General features: G+C 41.2%; 1 protein-coding gene across 8 annotated transcripts in view; it reads right to left on the bottom strand.

The window, feature by feature from the left end:
- Nucleotides 1-11,984: 11,984 nt before the first annotated feature.
- The window catches only part of MBD5 (methyl-CpG binding domain protein 5), a 150,406-nt gene continuing 141,206 nt past the window's right edge, over nt 11,985-21,184 (bottom strand). For 7 of the 8 annotated variants that reach the window (XM_074910097.1, XM_074910095.1, XM_074910102.1 and 4 more), the window contains 2 exons: nt 18,085-18,160; nt 11,986-15,877 (listed from right to left, as the gene is read on the bottom strand). In XM_074910097.1, the coding sequence (XP_074766198.1) occupies nt 15,806-15,877; nt 18,085-18,160 (148 nt within the window). In that variant the 3' untranslated portion in view covers nt 11,986-15,805. Of the gene's footprint in view, nt 15,878-18,084; nt 18,161-21,184 lie in introns of all 8 variants that reach the window. The other variant, XM_074910101.1, reaches the window with a different exon arrangement.

Consider the following 21,184-nt stretch of genomic DNA (forward strand, 5'->3'; position numbering starts at 1 on the left):
TAATGTAAAGAACCATTTGGTGATAAAAGATTCAGTACAAATTTGATACGGGCGTAAGGATAGGAGCAAACAACATAAAAATCTTCACGAAAGGTCGATTTGCTGTCAGCAGTAACAGAGCAGAGGCTGTGGGGATCTGGAGCATGCTCCTCTCCCTGAGGTGTGGTTGGTGGCAGGCAGCCAGGCTGGCATCACCGCACCCAGGGTGGGTTTCTGCTACTTACCAAACACTTCCAAAAGCCAATATTGAAAATTAATTTAGAAATGGACTTGATGAAACAAGTTTAATTTCAGGTATGTCCAGCAGTGCGTTCAGGTATGTCGCTAACAACATCTGTTCGTGTTTTAACCCACAGCGTTGCGTCTCTCTGTTTTGCTCCTGAAGCTGGCTTTTGTTGGGTATGGAAGGACTTGCCTAAGAATTTCTCTCTCCTTCCTCTAGCACCGGGCTTTGCAGTCTCACACCGCTCTGATGCCTTCGCTCTTGCGCTGCAGCTCAGCGTGACGGCCCCAAGCCTCACTGTGCCACTCAATAATGTATTTATGTGCAGATTAATATAACTGGCAAAGAGCAGTAAAGAGAAGGATTTCAATTTGCTTACTGCAAAACAGCCTAGAAAAGGTAATTCTACTTGCAACTCATGTTTTTCAGCAGTTAGCTGTATTCTAAAATAACAGATTAATATTCTTATGCTTAACAGGTGTAACTCATTTTATTTCTGTCCGAGTGATACAAGCTGAAATGGTGTGGTTTGGGGATAAAGACTGGGCTTATATATTAGACAGAATCTTTCATTCTCCAGTTTTGCTTTGGGAAGTATTCAATATAAATCTTATCTATATAAATAATTATAAATCTTACATGCAAACTTTCCGGAATATATTCAAAAAGTATCCGCTTTAAGCAAGTGCTTAATTTAAGCCTGACATGTGATTTGCTAAACAAACTTATGACTAAGGCAACACATAGTTTGTTCAGTAGGACCAAAATTTATTCCAGTGTGATTCATCAATGAGTAAGAGTGATGCTATCTGGAGTTTTAATCTAAGTGCAGATTTGAATAATGACCTGGATTTTTTGGAAGAGCAGCTAGCTAAGCAAGAAAAAAAAAAAAAAAAATCTGTAAAGAATTCTGTGGTTGATATCACTACCTATTTTCAGCTATATGAGTCAGTGAGCTATCACATGGATTTGCACAGAAATATCAAAGCAAATCCCACTTCAAACCCACACCACTTCCCAATATATACCCTCACTCATCGATTCCAACGAACCGCGTGAACGTATATTTGTCTGAAATAAAAGCAGAAGAGATCAGAGCTACAGAAACAATTAACTTTCTTAAAACAAAGACTCTTAATTTTCTGTAAAACTTCTGCCTGGGTTAATTTACAGCTGAACTGAGAAGAAATATGCAGTCAACAAGTGACATTTGCTGAGCTCAATAAGTGGAGTCTTTACAACGTGTGCAGAGATCAAGGGAGGCAAATTGTTTTGCAAAATTGCAAAAAATGTCTTCTAAAATGACAGAGATGGCAACTTGTGCAAATATGCTTTAATAATAATGATTGAAAGAGCTACAGCTGTCATGCAAGGCCTGACACCCAACATATTTCTTCAATATTATAAGCTTATTGGGATATAAATATGAGATACCTCTGGATGCATGAGAGAAACATTATTTGTAGTGGTTCATATTTTGCAACATGAAGCCAATTACTGTGCTAGAAGAAAACATAACTCAATCTGTTACAGAATATTTCTGCTAAATCACATTCTAGTAGAAGATGAAGCTTTGACAGACTCATTCTGTCCAGAATATTCTGCAATGTATTGCAAGTTGCCAGGTGTAAAGTCCTCTGGAAATTAAAAGAAGGATTTAGGCAATATTTTTAATGCTGTGTTCAGAATTGCAACATTTACACACTGGAAGATGAAAAATCATACTGTTTTGTACTTTTGATTGACAAAAAATCCCCTATCAATTTGTAAGTCCTACCATCTTAGGACATCCTACTTCTCTCCTATAGTTTTTAAAACCCTGTAACTAAAGATGATTAGGACCTCCCCACTATAAAGAGGATTACCTGTGAATTAGCAAGCAAATAAAGGGGAGAAATGGAAGAAGACACTGGGTTGTCTCATTCTTCCTTTCAAGTGTCTGCTTCAAGGAGATCAATTCAGCTTTGGGCTTTTGCTGGGAGCCTCCTCACCAGGGAGCATGTTGTCTTTAGTGCCAGACTAACCAGAACAGGCGATTAGGAAAACAATTAAACACAATGAGAAATTGCTACTTTAGAGAAAGCGATGCAGAAAAGCTCCTACGGGTAAAGTGTGGGACAAGAGAGAGAGAAGAGGCGGTGATGTGGTAGAGTCAATACCTCCAGCAACATCAGCAGTATCACAAATCAGCTCGCTGGCATCCTCTCATTTTCCAATTGTGCTTTTATTTGAACAAGATCACATAACAAAGCAAATGGCTGAGAAAAATAAGTCTATTTGGCTTTGGTTGAGCAATAGCATCACGCATTACTTTCGGTGTGGGCAGATCTAGTTACGGATCAGGGCTCTGTGCTGTATAAAAGATGCTGTTCGGAACAAAAAGACAGTCGAAGCCCTCGGAAGATGGAAAATGTGGATGAGGGAAGTCCATGTGCCATGTTATTCAGGGACAAAACAGCCCGTAAGAGGCAGCGTGTTTAGGAACCAGCTGGAGCTGCTGTTTGGTGGATGTGTGCCTGCAAATGCATTTCTTTTGTTACCATGGGCCAACTCACACGCTCTACGAGAGGCACATTCCTGCCCGGAGATGTCAGGTTTCTGCCACTGTACTAGGACTGGGAATATAAATGGCACAAACAAGTCAATCACCGGTCCAGTAATTGCCTTAATTACAGGCACAAACTATGTGGCACAAGCTCTACATTATGTGCCTTCTTGTATAGCAATGTTAAATTTTATCTTAATGTTTTTTTGTATTAATACTTTTCAGTCTGAGATCTAGCACCATATACTAATTCTAGTTCTAAAAAAAAAAATGGGCTAAAAATCTCATTAAGTGGAAACAACTGGCAGCCAGCTGTATATGTTAGTTGATTCCAACATGAGCAGAAGCTCCAAGGATGGCTGTCCTGGTTTTGACTGGAGTAAAGTTAGTTTTCTTCCTAGTAGCTGGTACAGCGCCGTGTTTTGGATTTAGGGGGAGAACAACGCTGATAACACACCCGTGTTTCGGTTGTTGCTGAGCTCTGTTTAGACCCAGCCAAGGACTTTGCAGCTTCTCATGCTCTGCCAGGGGAGGCTGGGGGGGCACAAGCAGCTGAGGGGGGGGCACAGCCAGGACAGCTGACCCCAGCTGGCCAAAGGGATACTCCATACCCCAGGGGGTCATGCCCAGTATAGAAACGGGGGGAGAGCTGGCCGGGGGCTGCTGCTCAGGAGCTGGCTGGGCATCGGTCAGCAGGTGGTGAGCAATGCATCCTGCATCACTTGTTTTGTATAGTCTCTTATTAACTTCCTTTTCTGTCCTATTAAACTGTCTTTATATCAACCCACAATTTTTACTTTTTTTTTTTCCCCCCAATTCTCTCTCCCATCCCACTGTGGGGAGGAGAAGTGAGCGAGCAGCTGTGTGGGGCTTAATTGCCAACAAAGGCTCAGATGATTTAAAGGTATTTAGGCAAGAAGCAGCTACATACTGGTGTGAGCCTACAGCGTGCTGCTGAGACTGTCTCTCAAATACCAGGTCTAACTGATTACCTAATTTGGCAACAAACGGCTGCCAAAATGACCGAGTGATTGGAGAAACTATCACAGGGAAAGAGATGAGAGGTGTGTGGCTTGCTTGCTCTGACAGCAAAAGCTGAGGAGGGATGTGATCACTGGCTGTAGAGGTGTCAGCCGTTACCTATCCAGGGAGGGAAGCTGAGCAACTGCGTTGGAACAAGAACAAATGGATAAAAACGAACTGCGAGCAAACATAGGTTGGAAATCAGAAGACAGTTGCTACTGTGGGATGATGTCCCAGTCAGAACAACAGGAGGAAAAAGTCAAATACAGTCTGATGGAGCTTAAAACCTACTAAGGATTACACAGTGCTTGGCTTAGTAGCACGGGCCTAGGCTTTCCCAACAGCAGAACTCTTGCACCACTGTTTTCAGGCTAGAGGCTTTGTTTTCAAGCATAGCTTTTTAGCCTCAGACTTGCTTCTCTGTTTTAGCATTAAATAAATAGAGAATAAGTAATGCATGCTGTGCTGCTTGGTGGATTTCTCAGTAAGAAAGTCACAGGTACAGGTCAAGGAATGATTTTCCTTCGGTCATGCAGAAAACGTGTGAGGTCTCCTCCTGGCTGCGTGGAGCCAGAGTTGTGTAGCAGTTGGGAAAAGCAGGTCAGTGAGACCGAAGGGAGAAATAAATTTCCAAAGACAGCAGCCTTGGTGGAACGGCGATTCGATTTTCAGGGACCATTCAAATCAACTAAGCTCCGACCCAGATGTACGAGCGGGTAACTATGACAAGAGTCCTTGCTAAAGGTGGTTGGGAGCAGGAATAAATTTAGCTGAGATTACTTTGGAGATCAGACTGCTTAAAACACGCTGCTTAGAAGATCCTCTAAAAAATATTAACACCCCCCTCCACGTTTCTAAAGTATCTGAAAACTTGAATAGATGCAATTATCTACAGGGCTTAAGTAGGAGTTCATTCAAATTTCAAGCAAAAAAAGATAATGTGCAATTCAGTTAAAAGCAGCTATTTCTGAGCACGACAGGCAAGAAAACTTTAGATTCATGGTTATTTACCTGAAAACAACAGGCCCCGATGCTTTTCTGCAGCAGTAACATCAGAGGTTTTAAAAGAAAACTTGCTTTCTAACTTGCCTTTTTTCTGAGAAATATAAACTTCAAGACTTCTTAATTACTTCTTTGGTTCCAGAAGCAAATAGAAGAGAATGCAAACTTTTGACAAGGAGATGTGCTTTACCTGGGTTTGGGTTTATTGAAGGACAAAGCTGCAATAAGCCTCTTTGATTTAGGAGGCCCCTAACTCATGAAAATTATCAAGAAATCTCATTCCATCTTTTAAGGATCATTAAAAAAACCCACAAACAACTCAGTGGGCCTGATAGTTAAGGGCCATATAATTAGTTAGGGCTCTGTAACACACTTTATCAGTCACACTGGGGGAAGAACTTGAATATTCCCCATTCTGATTACCTCAATGATGCCCTAAGAGCTGGACTTGGTGATTCATCCCGATGTCTGAAATGTAGTGATAAAAATCTGCTTTCCCTGTAACCGGGAGCAGCATGGGGCTGAAGGAAGGGAGCACAGAAAGCATTTTTTCTTCCACCAGTGATAATTTTTCAGCGTGAGGAGAGCGGTGAAGCAGCCTGGTGCGCTTGGAGTTCCTGCGCAGGTGACAGTGCGTGCTGTAGGACTTGCTGCCTGTTCTCCTAGAGCCTGCTGTTCTGGGAGCATTATTTATTACCAATTCTATCATCCCAGCTTCATGGTGACGACCCCAGGAGAGCGTCACCGCTGCATGCAAGGCCCCGAGGTTAAGCCCACCCCGTCGCACACGCCTGTAACAGCCATTGCTATTTACACTTCCCTGCGACTGCTCCCACCAAAGACACCCCCGAAGCGTGAGTGCCTGAATCACGAGACTCTCTCTACAGCTCCTTTAATTAATATTCATTGATCCTTTCTGGAAAATGAGATCCAAGCACAGGCAGCAGGTTGGGAGAGCAGGATGGTGGGCAAGAGCCAAGCAGCCTCCGTGCCTGCTCCTTTGCTGGGCTTGCTGCTGCTGTGGGTCAGGCGCTTTTTTGGGGAGAGGCAGCACCCCCAGTCATCCCCACCGCTCCCTCTCAGTTGTCTACTTTCTCTTCACCCCCTTTCCCAGGGTGGGGATGGTCCCTCCTTGGCCTGGCCCAGGCTTATACTTGAACACGCTGCTGAGAAGCCTCCTGGTCCTGACCAGCTCGTGGAACGGATACATTATCTCTTCTTAAAAAACACTTGACATCTTCAAGATGTTCATCTTCTAAAAGTTCTAAGATCAAAATCAATAAACCTATTACACTCTCCTTTCATTTGGTAAGTAATTGCGTTCATTTTGCTGCAGGTTCAACTATCCTCGTGATATACTTCATTCACTCTTGCCATTTAATCCATTATTTTATTAGATACTTGTCACCCTTATCAGACAGTTAATAAGAGGATCACTAGATAGTTAATGGCAACATCTTCCTCTGAAAACTAATTAATAGAAATGCAACATTCACGTCCTTTGGAATTTCGCTCAGTTTGCTAACGAAGCACAAGAAATCATTAAAAAATATGCAGAGGTGTTTTGAGATTTGTTAGAAATGACTTTGCCTCGTACTCAGGTGTTGCTTAATACGGAGCAATCTTTTCAAAAGTGAAGGCCTCTTGGCCTCAGCTCTGGAAGATGAATGTGTGGTTTTAATCACACACACTGGATCACAGAGCTTAACCTTAAACACGCAGCGATGTTTTAACCAGGCTGAGGCCCTGGCGAGGCGATGGAATGCTCCTGTCTCCAGGTGGGATCTGCTGAGCAAAACCACCCTGAGCTGCTCCTCTGGGCACCTCCCGTCTTAGGGTAGATTTAGATTAGATCCAAGGAAGAAACAATTTCATGATGAGGGTAGCAAGGCCCTGGCACAGGTTTCCCAGAGAAGCTGTGGCTGCCACCTCCCTGGAAGGGTTCAAGGCCAGGGTGGGCAGGGCTTTGGGCAACCTGGGCTGGTGGGGGGGTTGGAACTGAATGATCTTTGAGGTCCCTTCCAACCCAAACCATCCTGTGATTCTATGACTAGGAGGGCGAGCATGCAGGAACAGCAGAGAGAGCTCAGTTTGAGGGACAGACGCGATAACATCTTGTACAGATTCCGTAATTAATTTTAATTTACTTAATTAAGTATTTAGTCTTTGGGGAAGGAAGATGAAAAAGTTGCTTCATAAACTGACAATGGGTGATTGTTCTCGGCTTCTTATCCTGGAGGCACGCAGGATAATGAGAGCTATAGAAATGCTTGGACAGATTGATTATAGAGAGTAGATAGGAGTCCCCCGGCACAGGCTCCTCGTGCATTTGTGGAGTAATGGATACCTCCTCGCTCTTCTGGTGTACATCACCGCTCCCCATCTCCGTAAGGAATTAAAGTGGCTTTGTCTGAATGCAGCTACTGGGGGACAGAAGTGACAATATCGAAATAAAGAAACGCAGGAGAGAGCAGAGAAATTGGACTGAATTGCCCGTGTCTTACGTGGGCGAGAGCGATGCAATTCAAAATGAAAATTTGGAGACATCAGTAATTTCTGATTTGAGGGGGGAATTAAAGGGATTTCGATCCAGACTGCATTCTCCCCACACATGTGGAAGAGTTCTTTATGGAGTGACTCTAAAAGACACCCAGCGTAAGATCACTTAAAAGCGCCAGATCAGGAGGCGATGCTCTGAAAATGGCAACTAGTTAAATTTATCTGACTTCTTGGGTTCAATACGTGGGAAACTAAAATTTCTCTGCAAATTTTCATCTGAAGACTTACAGCTCGGGTAGCTAATGAAGTGGTTATGGATATAACCTCTGCCAGAAAAATCATCCCTTCATCAAACATTAAATCAACAGACAACAGAAGTTGGGGAAATGATATTATTAAAATTCTAATGTGGAAACTCCCAATACTTTTCCCCAGCATACATAAAAATAAAATGATATAAATATAAAAGAAATCCAACAGATGTAGCGTCATATGGACTTGCTTAATGGCAACGTTTAGCCTTTCAAAAAAGATTTATATCCACATTCACTACTAAAACTTGACATTTGCATTGAATAATTCATAATTTGTTGCTTGCTGTGCTTTGCTGCCTTTCTTATATTCCTATGTAATATTAGCTCTGCTGTTAGTGAAGTAGATCAATCCGAGCAAATGCAGATATTTTGTTGTTACTCTGTAAAACGTGAATATGTATTTAGCTAAACCCATGTTAAAATTTCCCCGGCAAGAACTCTTTGCCTATAATAGAAATGCTCTGTACAGATTTAATTCGCACCATTACTGGGCTTCAGCCTAATTCTCCCACAACTATCCCAAGTATTTTAACAAGAATCACATGTAGTTTGGACGTGTTTTTCCATGCCTACATGTGTCTCATTTTAAGGCAAAATCATTCCACCTAACTCTTTGTAGGGATGCAAATGAGGTTGCTGCCAGGGCTCTTCCACCAAGCTGTGGAGACCTTTTTCCTTTACAGCTATTCCCACCGAGGATAAAAGGTGTCTGATGATACATCTGGGTTCAGCATCTGCATGGAAGCTTGTCAAAGTGGGTGCTAAAGCAGGACTTAATATGCAATTTCTATAAAAAGTTATTGCCCCGTTGCAGGTTTTAGGGTTGCAAATACCATACTTGTACTTTCATAAATCTAAAATTTTTAAAATCCAATTTTAATTCTAACACTTTATTTTTTAATTATTCCATCATAACCAAGTTATGAATTACAAAGATTTGGGCAGTACCAAGTTTTTCCTGGCACTTATTCTGCAATTGCGAGAGCAGCCAACGGGTGCCTGTGTGGACCTGTGGGCTCTCTCCTCCCCACCGGTCGCTCTCCTGCCTTTTTCTCTCAGAAATGTTTCATAGTTTATTCATTCAGACTAATGGATCAAATAGCACACTAACTCATCTCACTACTACAGTACATGCAGAAAGGCCCAAAACCTTTATTTTTTAATTAATCTAATCTTTTTCCTCACCAGTGGAGAAGCTTGCTTGCCTTACCTAGAGCCAGAGCATTGTTCTGCATCATACCCTGAAGACTTCACTTGAACCAATACCCACAAACTCAGAGCTTGGGTATCTAATAAGTCTTTCAACATTTTTTGTTTGTATTTAAAACTCCCTTTTCTATTCTAGATAGTTTATACTCACAGAATCACAGAATCATCTAGGTTGGAAAAGACCTTGGAGATCATCTAGTCCAACCATTAGAAACTACTCCTTTTAGTTCAACTTAAAATATCCCATCTGTGATCTGGCTTTATTATGCAAACAAACTTCTTGCAGAGCATGCCAATGCAGCCTTAGGGCTGTGGGATGGAAACATAAAAATCTGATGTTTAGTAACTGGAGTAGGGAAGGTGGTCAGTGATGCTCCTTGCTGCTCTGTCACTAATTTTGGAGGTTTCTGCCAATCAAGAAAGTGTGTGAGCAGGACGACAATACCTGGCCCGTAAGATGCAATGATTTTCCTTGTAGCTTAAAAAGCAAATTAACAGAAAGGCTATAATGACATTATGTGAAATGTCCAAAGCTTCAAACTTCATAATTTATCTTCATTTTTTTGTAACATGCATTTCTGAATAGCTGAAAAATGAAGACCAGGCTTGAGACCACTGGCACGCAGTTAATTAACCGGGCAACAGAGTAGGTGTGCCACAGGGGTTTCCATTTTTGAACACGGTGGTGACACCTGTGTGGCCAGGAAATAATTTTGCTCTATCACGTTGGCTTTTTGGGTCCCTCTGTAGCAATACTGGAAGAATTAGAAGTTCTTCTCGGTGTTATTTTGGTTAATGAAATTCTTAAGATGTGAGACCAAGTCAGGGAACAACAGATTCTCCTTTTGGTCACAATTAAACAAATGAAGAATAGAATTAGAAAAGAAAAAGAAGAAAAGAAGAAGAAAAGAAGAAGAGAAGAAGAAGAAAGAAGAAGAAGAGAAGAAGAAGAGAAGAAGAAGAGAAGAGAAGAGAAGAGAAGAGAAGAGAAGAGAAGAGAAGAGAAGAGAAGAGAAGAGAAGAGGAGAAAAAAGAAAAAAGAAAAAAAGAAAAAAAAAGAAAAAAGAAAAAGAAAAAAGAAGAAGAAAAAAGAAAAAAGGATTTCCCTTATTTTTCACTGATAAATCTTCACTTTTTTCCTCAGAAGCAGACAGCAGCTCCCATGATTGAGAACAGATAATGGCAACCCCAATACTTTTTGTTATTTTTATGTCTTTTTCTCTCCCTAGAGAAAAATCATCGAGAGGAGCAAGAAATTATTTTCCTGGAACTGAAAATGAGCAGGATTTCTACTGGGAGTGAAGAATTGCTTCTCTTTCAAAAAGGCCTAAAATGATTGTGATTTGATGAGATAGAAACTTATGAAGTAGGATTAAAAAAGTCTATTCTAGAAACCTGTTTTCTGTCTGAAAAGTTGGTGGTTTCTCGTAGCACAGACTGCAACACCCCCCCTGCGTATGCTCACGTTATAGGTACGCACAAAGCAGGAATCAGCTGAGGAGAAGTTATATCTATTTTTTGAACCAAAAGCATTTATTCTCCCATATTTTTAGGATGCTGTTCTTTTGGGTTTTTTTGCACTGCAGCCTTAATTTTGGCACCTTGACATTTCCTCGGGGCGAGAATGCTTATTTTTCCCTTATCTGTACAGCCTCTCGCCATTGCTGGTTTTAAATGACAGTTCGTAAGTACTAACGTCATCAGCTGAGTGAAATCATGAACGCCCGCAGGACTTACCTGCCCATGTTCTGCACCACCAGACGTGACTCTCACAGACTTTGTTCTCCCATCCCACATCGTAACTGGTTTCGTGCCGCGCAAAGCCAGACTCAAGCTGCGGCTCAGGCCCAGCTCGCTCACTCACCGGTATCGATTCCCGCCTCTGATTTTAACACCGGCTGATAGCCCACGTGCGTGATTCTCTCCGACTCGTGGCAACCTGGGCTGATGGGTTCTTGGGGTTTGCACCCAGGAGTACGTGGGGATGCTCCGCTTCGTCCAGGGAAACCACATCAAAACCCTTCCCATTTCCCATATCTTTTCCAAAATAGGAATTTCCCAAAAAAACCTTTTTAATATATATATATATATATGTATTTTATTTTTTCTGTCCTAAATCCTAACCCCTTATCTTCTGTTGGGATGGCACTCAATTACAAATACTTATCTCGCAGCAGGTAAAAACATGGCAGATGAAATCACTCCAGAACATGCTTTCGTGGGTGATATTTCAAATCAAATCTCTGATTTTTTCTTTTTTTTTTTTTTTGGTAGTAAAGCAACAACAAAAATTGCTTTGAAGTCTTCACAGCCAATAAATAATCTGTAAACCCTGGCAGAGAGACATGAACGACGGAGGCCTGGCTTCCTGCTGCTTAGCTTTCAAACACAAAGCAAATATAACCTATTACCATGCCAGTTTAAGTAACAGTTTGCAACGTGGGGTCGCAAGAGGCTGGCGGGAGTTTTTGGGGTATGTGTGCTCGGGTGGCACTTGTGACAGTGATACAACAGCAGCCCCTGGTGTAACCTCTGTGTTTGAGCACTATTTGTAAGAAATATGCGAGTGCAGGCTCGTGCTTTTACAGTAAACTTCTAGTGCGTGATAACCAGGTCCGAAGATGCCAGCAGAAACGCCTGCGGGGGGCTGCGGGCTCCTGTCCTGGGGGTAGATAAATTATTTTTAGTAGGTTTGTTTTTCTTTTCCCCAAGTCTCAAAGTGTTTTTCTCACGTTGTTTTGACACCAGCGTGAACTCTGCTTGCAGGGAATTTGGAACTAAAATGATCTGTTTACGTGTTTGGGATTTTGTAAATTGGTGATGTGCTTAAACCGCCGGGTTAATGGTATTTTTTTTGGTGGAATCCTGAAACATGAAGGTTGAGTTGCTCAGTTAGTAGTGGTAAAAACAGCAGAGAGAGAGGGAGGGGACCGAGGGCTGCGTTAACGGAGCGGATCTGGTTTGAGTTGGAGGAGAAGGTCCCGGGTTGTGTGAGCAAAAGCTTCAAGAGCCATCGGCTTCCTCGACTTACCCGTCGGACGTCGCACCCGATGATGTTACCTTCAGGGAGGACACGGCAGGCAAACTAAGGACAGGTAATCGGATTCGTGGTCTTAACTGTGAATTCTCTTGGCTTTTATACACTTAAATCAACCTCAACGTTGCTGGTTGCTATTTAATTGATAGCGGTGCCCGTGGCCCCATTTAAGACCGGGCATCCCATCGTGGCATCTTACAAATACATAGGAAGACAGTCCCTGCCCCGAAGAGAACATCACAGTAACTTTTTTTTCTGGTGATTTAATCATAATATTGACAACTTTATCAAAAATTACAAAACTGATATTAAAAAAATCTCTAATTCTTAGTAAGACTAGAATGGGTTTTTTTAAAAAATAGAAAAGCACTTTTATGCTACTGCTCTTCTGGAATTCTCACATTACAACCCTACATAGCAAAATACAAACTGTAGCTAAGAAAGGTAGCAGTCCTAAGGTAATTCAGTCCACCACGAGCCCTCTAATATCTCTATACCATCAAACTCAGGGACTCCAAAAGGATATCACATTACTTATAAACCTGCAAAACTGAGTTAGGAAATACCTTTAAATTTTAAGTTCTTTTTAACCCCTAAAACCTTAGACTGTGAGGATAATAGACCTGGGACATCAGAGGTGGGTTTTTTTTAATTTTTTTTTTTTTTTTTTAAACTACGTGGATATTATTTTTGCAGCTGATACCAGCCCAATGTTTTCTGTCAGAAGTGAAAATATGAAGAAAATCCATTGAAATAAATGAAAATATTTTTTTTTATGGTGTTCACAAAATGCACCATAATAGAAAGAGGAATATTTCCTTTAATTTGTATGTCATCTGAATGACTCAACCACATTGTCACCCACTTAGCAAAAGAAAGCATAATAAATAAATAAATAAATAGACAAGAATATGCAACACTTTACATCCTCAAAGAATCACGTAGTTCCCTAATCTACCGAGATACTCATTGACGTCGTGGGCTCGCTTTACTCAGCCAGTTCAGTTTCGTGTGATTGTGCCATAATAATGACAAATAAAGTGGTGTTCCACTTTCCACAATGGAGTATTTTTTTTTTTCACCTTTTAAATATAGGAATTCTCTCTTAAATTAGAAAGTAGGCAAAAAGTATTTTTTAAATTTTCATTTTTAAGTCTTCTATTAGAAAAAATAGAGATTTATTAAACAAAAAATAATAAGGTAGAAAGAAGGGTTGGGCCTCCATCAAAAAAGTATATTATGCTTTAATGCAAAGAGAAAGAAATGGCTCTATGGGCAAAATTCAAGTATGAGTGACCAGTTTTTTAATCGTAAAGTAGGTGCAACATTTTTTAAAATGTTACAACACTGCATGACCTGTAATGCTCACAATATTTACATTAACTGCTTACATGAAACCATAAAAACTCTAAAAGAGAAAAAAATTGGTATGGACTGAAACAAACTACTCCTAGCACCCACATCAATGCCATTATTAACCAATGAAATCAAGTGCACAAAAATACTTTACATTGTCTACTGATGTAAAGTATACATTGGTGAGAAAGTACAAACCTAATTAGTTAAAATGCCAAAAGAAGGGTCGGTCAATACAAACTCAGTTCTAGGACAGAAAGCAAAGAGAGAAAGGAACTAAATCGAGACAGGCGCTCGCACACGCACACGGACACACGCACGCACGGAGCGATGGATCAAACCCACGCGGGTGCGGACAGACAGCAGGGGAGAGGGCTGGGGTGGAGAACAAACAACATCGACTCTGGAAACGAACACAGCGACTCGGAACAGAAAAAACGGGAGCTAAACTACACCCCGCCCCACCCCCAAAGGGAAAAATAATAATAATAATAATAATAATAATTAAAAAAAAAGGATTTAAAAAAAAATTAAAATAAATGAATCAAATCGATCACTTCACATGAGCTTGCATGGAGGACGGTGGCGTTACAGAAAAGACAAATGAACCTACCCCGCGGAAGGAAGGGCTCCTGCCTCCAGGCCCCTGTAGCCAGTGCAGCTATTGCGATCCCTCGGGCTGGGGGGAAGGAGGAGCGGGAGCCGCGGTGCTGGCCGTGGGAAAGCCCAGGGGCGAGCCCAGAGGTAGTGCTGCGTGCTGGGGCACGCCAGAGCCGAGGCTGGGAGAGCAGCCGCCGGGTCCCGTCGTCCTCGGGGACGGCTGGTCTCGGTCTCATGTCCTTCAGAGAGAGGAGTTTGGGACTCGGGCAAGGCGGGTGGGAAGAGGAGCAATGACTTGGGATCCTGGCGCCGAGTGCCGGGGATCTGGAGAGTGGCGATACCGCCAGCTTCCCAGGGTGCTGATCACTGCCAGTCCTTAGCTAGAGAGTGAGATCGGGGAGTTCGGGGGGGAAAAAAGGAAATCTGAGGTAAGCGGTGGTCCCGGACGAAGAGGTAGGGGTTACGGACTCCACCCCGGGACCGGGAATGGTGAACTGGGAGTTATTTCGGGAAGCCTTGAAGACAGAGGATGTCACTGCTTCCATCACCATCACCACCATCCGTGTTAAAAAGAAAAATGAAATAAAATGGAAATAATGTTGTGCTACACTTCCGTTCGTTAATTTTATAATGGCTCATAGCTTTAGACTTTTAAATCTGTAGTGTATTAATTTTTTTCTACATATGTTTCACATTTCTCACTTAATATAACATAAATAATTTGGTTAATAGATTTAACCTGCACATTTCAGCCACATTAATATATATAAGAATCTGTTAATGGTATAAATAATTCTTTTTAAATAAAATAAATCTGATATGTTACATAATACTGATAAAAATTACTGTTGCTAATAGTTTTGTAAGCCACCCTTGATTTTTTTGTTTTAATACTGCAAGATGGATACTGGAATTACTTTTACGAACGCTGCGGAGCATGCCCTTTCATTCTACTGCAAAACCAAACCGTAATCAATACTGATCACATTATTAAAGCAGGGCCTCTGCCCCCTTAAAAGTAAACACGATGGTTAATGACGTTAGATAATTTAAGCTAATAAATCTAGGGGGTTTGAGGGGTCAACGTTACGGGGGAATATAAACTGTTTAGTTTATCAGGTGGCTATGAAACTTTAACTACAGAAATGGTTGACTAAAATAGTCCATCTACTTTTTTTTTCTTTTTAATAAAATCTACAGCATTCTACTTTAAAAGCTAAGTAAATAAAAACGCAACCAATAGTTGCAGCTTTTGAATTATTAATTAGAGCTGTGATCCCACATCCCGTTAGGAATCTGCAAAGGTTGCACTCTCCTACAGAGACCTGAAATGGAGTACAGTACTTCCAGGCAAGGTTCATTCCAAACAGACAGTATCAATGAACACTCAGTGGCGTGAAGTGTATGTCATAATTAAGGTATTACATAATCATGCCTTCTCTCTGCTGTTAAATACAAAAACAGCATCTTTTACATTATCATATAAAAGCATTTAGGCTGTATTTTTATTTATCACTTTACACTGGTAGTCTCTTGTATGTGTACTCAATAGAAACCAAAGAATTTTGTACACTATTTTTTGTACAATAAAAGATAAAGTGTGCATTAGGTACGCTTGTACATGACAATATTGTACAATATTTACATTTCAGATATCACCATGAAATTCTGTATTATCTATATACACAATGAAAATTTCTCAGAAACATTTGGACTATTTCTTATAATCACAATTTTAGCATTATAGAAAAAAATTTCAGTAATCATCTGACATTGTTACTGCAACCTTTCAAGATTTCTGATTGGCTTATCCAGCAACCGCTATCCCTCCTAATCATCAAAAATATTGTACCACTAATCCGCGTAGCACCCTGTGATGGTAACTATCTGTCTTCATATAAATATTGATATAACCACGTCTATATCAATACCTACATATAGACTTATGTGCACGTTCATTTTGATAAGTACTGGACCAGTAACAAAGACATTCAATGTTATCTAGAGATCTTCCTCCTCTTGGGTTTTGGAGGCTTCACTTGTCTGTCTCCCTGTGGGATTTGGTGGACCTAAAAATAAGTATATTTAGAAGTTAGCAAAGAAAATTGGTCAAAGTAACCAGCTAGTAATAAATGAGCTACAGGATGGCTTGAGGTGCTGTTATGAAACGGTTATTATTATTTCACATCTACACGGAAGCCTGAATTAAAAGGAACTTTTAAGAACTTTAAGGCACTGGGAAGGAGAAGTTTGATGCTGCAGTTGGTACATCTCAAACCTCCGCTACCCTGGAGAAAGGTAACTGGGAAAGCGCATAACGGGGAACTGAACCCCAAACTCCAACGATGCCAAATTCTCAGAGACAAACCTTCACACATCGCTGCGACAAGAGCGATAAAGTAGGAAGGCAGTGGTCAGGCAATATTGCTAGCAGGGAAAAATCAGAGAAGACAAAGGCAGGTCTGCGGCAGCGCTACTAAGGGCCAAGCTCCGTCTGATTATTAAAGGGAGATACTCCACGGTGAGCTAAAGCCTGGAGTACCGTGAGCGTGAGGCCGGTTCTCGGGGCGGGAGCGGGGCCTGGCGCGGTGTTCCACCACCACCTGTCGGCAGAGCCGGCTGCTGTGCCAGCGCCCGGCGCCCGCAGCCCCCAGCCGCGCTCGGGACGCCGCGCCGAACCCTTCGGCAGCCCGATCCCCTTGGAGCCTTCCTCAATTCCCTCAGACCCTGGATGGTGGCTGCCTCGCACCAGTAACGCTTTCAGCTAATTATCTGCTTTTCATTTGGAACGCGACTGCTGCCTGAACAGTAGCTGCTGGAAAAAATGCAAGTCACTAAAAAGAGAGCTGCTGATTCCCTACGAGTGTTTCTAGGAACCATCCTCCTTAGGGAACTAAACCCTGATCACAAAATTTGTGACCAGATGATTAAAATATAAATCAAACTGTGTAATGACACGCAGGCTGGTGCATCAGCTTGTCTGCATTATGAAACGACCAGATCAGCAAATCCAATTACAGCAGTTTCCCCTGAGCCAGTTTATATCACAGTTAAAATGCACACAGCATACAGTTTTTAGTGTTACTGGGTTTATAAATAAAAAAGGAACGGTGCAGTCCGACCACGCAGGTCTGGTGTAACCAACACAGATGTGTACGCCGAACACATACACAGGTTTATTTGTAACAGACCTACAATCAGATCCTGCTTTCATTTTCCTTCCAAAGGCAAGAGGAAAACACATGTCGTTTGAAATCAAAACTCAAATCTCCTTTTGTAACATTCAGAAGCTTAAACAAAAGATTTGATTTTATTTTAACACAGCAGCCATTAAAAGCTACTGAATAACTCATCTCCTGGTGGTTCTGAATTCAGGTCTAAGTCTGCAGTTCTGTATACGTTTCCTTTTATATACTCCAGAAGCTCCCCTGAAGTTTTACTACTACTTCTAAATGTGCACATGTACAAGCATCTTCAGTACTGAGCATCGAGTATCAGGAAAAAGACTTATTTTTTCTGTATTCAGGCATTTTCTAAATAATAATTTGAATAATTACCAATGACAATCTGGGAGGTTACATGTGCTATGATAGACTTTTTTGCATATTCTAAGTATGCTTCAATGAAATTACAGCCATGTTTTAAATATGAAGATGAGTACATTATATAAACCAAATTTTGTATTAGATTTTTTATCTATTTTGTATTTTATATCTACTTTGTATTTGTTTTATATAATAACAGTGTAATTATTATAGAAAGAACACTGTTAGATTTGACATTAGGAATACTTTTTTTTTTTTTTAACTTACCTTTCATGCCATTATCTTTCATTTCATGTGAGAAAAGCTTTCTTTAAAGAGTTTTACACTCAAAGGACTGATGCTTTTAAATGTGGTTTCAATATCCTGTTACTCAAACTGAAAAACAAATGAGCCTGATTTTGTGTCACTACTCAGAGAAAACCCAGGGAATATAAGCTGGACTGGAACTGATCCAAATATTATGAAAGTATGTCCAGGAATCTCTCTTTGTGAAAAATAATACAACTGGTGATGTAACTAAAATTTTACAACTTTTCCCATTTTTCAGGATGATCAGGCACATGCAAATAGTTTTTAACGCAGGAGAAATATTGAAAATTCAAACTTATTTAAAAAAATAGAAACAAAATTTGTGTTAGAAAGTCACCCAGACCAACTCTCCCAGGCTTCATTTGACACCCATGCAGAAATACAGAAAAAGAAAATTATTGCTAACGTGAAAAGAAACTTACATTCCCAGACATTTTGTCTAGTTCACTCATGGCCTCGTGTATAGCAGCTTCTAAATGGTTATTTAGCTTTCCACTTCTAGGAAGAAAAAAATTAATGCCATCAGTAATTCTTAGTAACAGAAAAAAACTTTTAAAAACTTATTAATAAACACATTAATTCACTGGACATATTCTAGTAACTGTAGAGCCTCCCGGGTTGTTATAGCATGATTAGCAAGATCAGGCCTACATACAACGTTACGCAAACTAAAGGTTTGTGTTGTAATTACAGACGGAAAATTAAAGGCAGCACTTCCATGAGCTGTATAGTTACAGTATCCACGAGACAGATTATGTCCATGAATAACCAGCAAAAGTACTTCACGGGAACACAGCAGTTTGTGCAATCTTTTTTTAAATGGTTAGCAGCAAGGGCCAGACTCTCACGGGTTTTGATCAGGAGCAGAGGAGGAGTACTCCAGCTACTCTGGGCTTTCTTAAAGACTTCAGGTGTTACTAAACCCCCAGGGCTCACCTCTTGCCTGTTTCCCACTCTACATGAACATAAAGTCCCCCTCTTTCCCAAAGCACAAAGCTAAATGTCCCTTCTAACTTCAAATAGCCAGAAGAAAATACGTTATATTAATCCTGTAAAATGTTGCTAGTTTTACCCTGGAATGACAGCACACCAAGGGCTATGGTAAAGGTAGGGTGACAACTTTATTCTTCTAAACCAGAAGTTATCCCAAGTCATTGGGCAGCTCCATACGCATCTAATTTCACAGTAACATTATTTTATTTATGCACATTTCTTCTTTAAAGAAACTTCCCACTTGAACACCACGATCTGCAGGACAGGACATACTTCTGTGGCTCTGTGTTCACACATCACCGGTTTCAAGCTAGAAATTGTACACTGAGCACGAGTTACCACTGATGGTTGACAGCTTGTTGAGGATCTCTGCTTAAAAGCAGGTGTATATATATATTTAGATAGGCTGGTTCATTCATGATTTCAAATGAATAGGTACATTTAGAAGAGTAATGAACTTGAAGACAAGTGGCTGCATATGAGACTACAAGGGCATATAGTGATAGGATGAGGGGGAACAGTTTTAAACTGAAAGAGGGCAGATTTAGATGAGATCCAAGGCAGAAATTCTCCCCTGTGAGGGGGGTGAGGTCCTGGCACAGGCTGCCCAGAGCAGCTGTGGCTGCCCCCTCCCTGGAAGGGCTCAAGGCCAGGTTGGACGGGGCTTTGGGCAACCTGGGCTGGTGGAAGGTGGCCCTGCCCGGGGCAGGGGGTGGCACTGCATGGGCTCTGAGGTCCCTTCCCACCCAGACCATTCTAGGATTCTGTGATGCTATGAGATGAGAGAAAGATCATCCCGGAGATGAGAGACAGTGTTATGAGCATCCATCACAATACCCTCAGGAAGTAAGAAAGTCTTGTTATTCCCACTTTAGAGATGCAAAAATGAGGGGAGGAGGAACAGAAATGAGGGGAGGAGGAAGACAGCCATCTGCATCATGAAGGATGATGGCAGAGAACAGCTCATCCCAAGCTGGCAAGGATAGTGGGGTCACTAGGACTGTCCCTCACAGAGAAGACACTTTCTAAAAAAATCTTCCCTTTTAATAAAGATAGATCATCATGTCAGCTGGGACATTCTTCCCCGAGACTTAAAGATTTATAGCAACTAAAAGCACTGGCAAAAGATTGACGAGGAAGTAGCACAGACGAACGGAATGACCAGCATTCATTGCTCTACAGTAATTCCATCCCCCTAGTTCAGCAAAATTATTTTCATACCCATCAGTACAGCTGGGAGATCGAAGATAAGAGATCAGAGTCTGCTACTCGTTATTCAAGTAAGATATTCCCTAACACCATTTTGTGTTGGTCATCTGAGCTATACCAGGGCATGAATTGCACAAAAAATGTTAAAAAGCTATAAAAACCTTACTGACCTGACTGCACCAAAGTGAAGTATAATAGCACTTCATCCACACATGAAGTTGCACAAATTTAACTGAGGCTTTGACTGAATTAGTTCAAACAGTGGTAAAGGAGTTTGGTGCAACTTCAAAATTACGTATCCTGATGTAGTTGAAATCAACCAAAGAAAGGGTAAGATAAACTGAAATAAATGTTCACATACAAAGCCTGACATGTCCACCTGGGTTTGTGAACTGCTTGAACTAGACTGCTTGCAAACACAAGTTTAAGTTATGCAACCTGGGCAAGTGAAGGCACCCTTAGGTATTATAAATGACCAACAGAATATTGTTCCATGGCAACATAACTTCCTATAAAGGTAATATGACTATTTATAACGCAGACATCTAAATAACTGACAACACTGCTGACTTGCACGTCATGTAGAAGCAGATTTCAGATGTCGTTACCTGTATGTGATGTAAAGTTATTTAATCAACGTTATGCTCTATCAGCAACCCAGCCTTATTACAACACCTGTCAAATTACCACTATTACTCAAACCAGCCATTTGAAAGTATTAAAAATACAAATGAACATTTGAATTGTAGTCTTAAGACACTGTTGTGTTGTGAAGAGGATGATATGCCCTGAGCAAATCAAAGTTTCAGAAGTGCCCATCACTGAAATATCCATTTACTGCAGACAAAACACCGCCACTAAAAACCCGAGAATTTGACATCAAACATGTGCATCAGGCCTCTAGTGATGCAAACCAACCTGTAAACATCATGATTTTTGTCAAATTACATTCAAAAGACTCTAGCAACAGTGTGTTCCTCTCAATAAAAAGCAGCACTTCATCTCTTAGAAAACCTCTCACGGTCAACAACTTTGGAGAAGGACTGAAATTCCTTCCCTCGGGACCTCTGTGTCAGAAGTGTTCTCTCAGTCCTCCTCCTCCCTGCTAGGGCCCATTAAAATTTTACCAAATTCTATCATCAAAATGAAGTCTGAGCATGTGCTGAGTTAAAGCCCCCTCCCACGGTGGACATATTCCAGATTTCACCTGCAACTGGGGCCTCTGGGCAGCTCCTGCAGTGATAATGGACACCTGAGTGCACCCACCTTGCTCGGCTCTAACACCATGGGGCAAGCTGCTACTAGACTCACACCTGGAGA

The sequence above is a fragment of the Athene noctua genome, chromosome 7, assembly GCF_965140245.1.
Source record: "Athene noctua chromosome 7, bAthNoc1.hap1.1, whole genome shotgun sequence".
Classification (NCBI taxonomy): domain Eukaryota; kingdom Metazoa; phylum Chordata; class Aves; order Strigiformes; family Strigidae; genus Athene; species Athene noctua.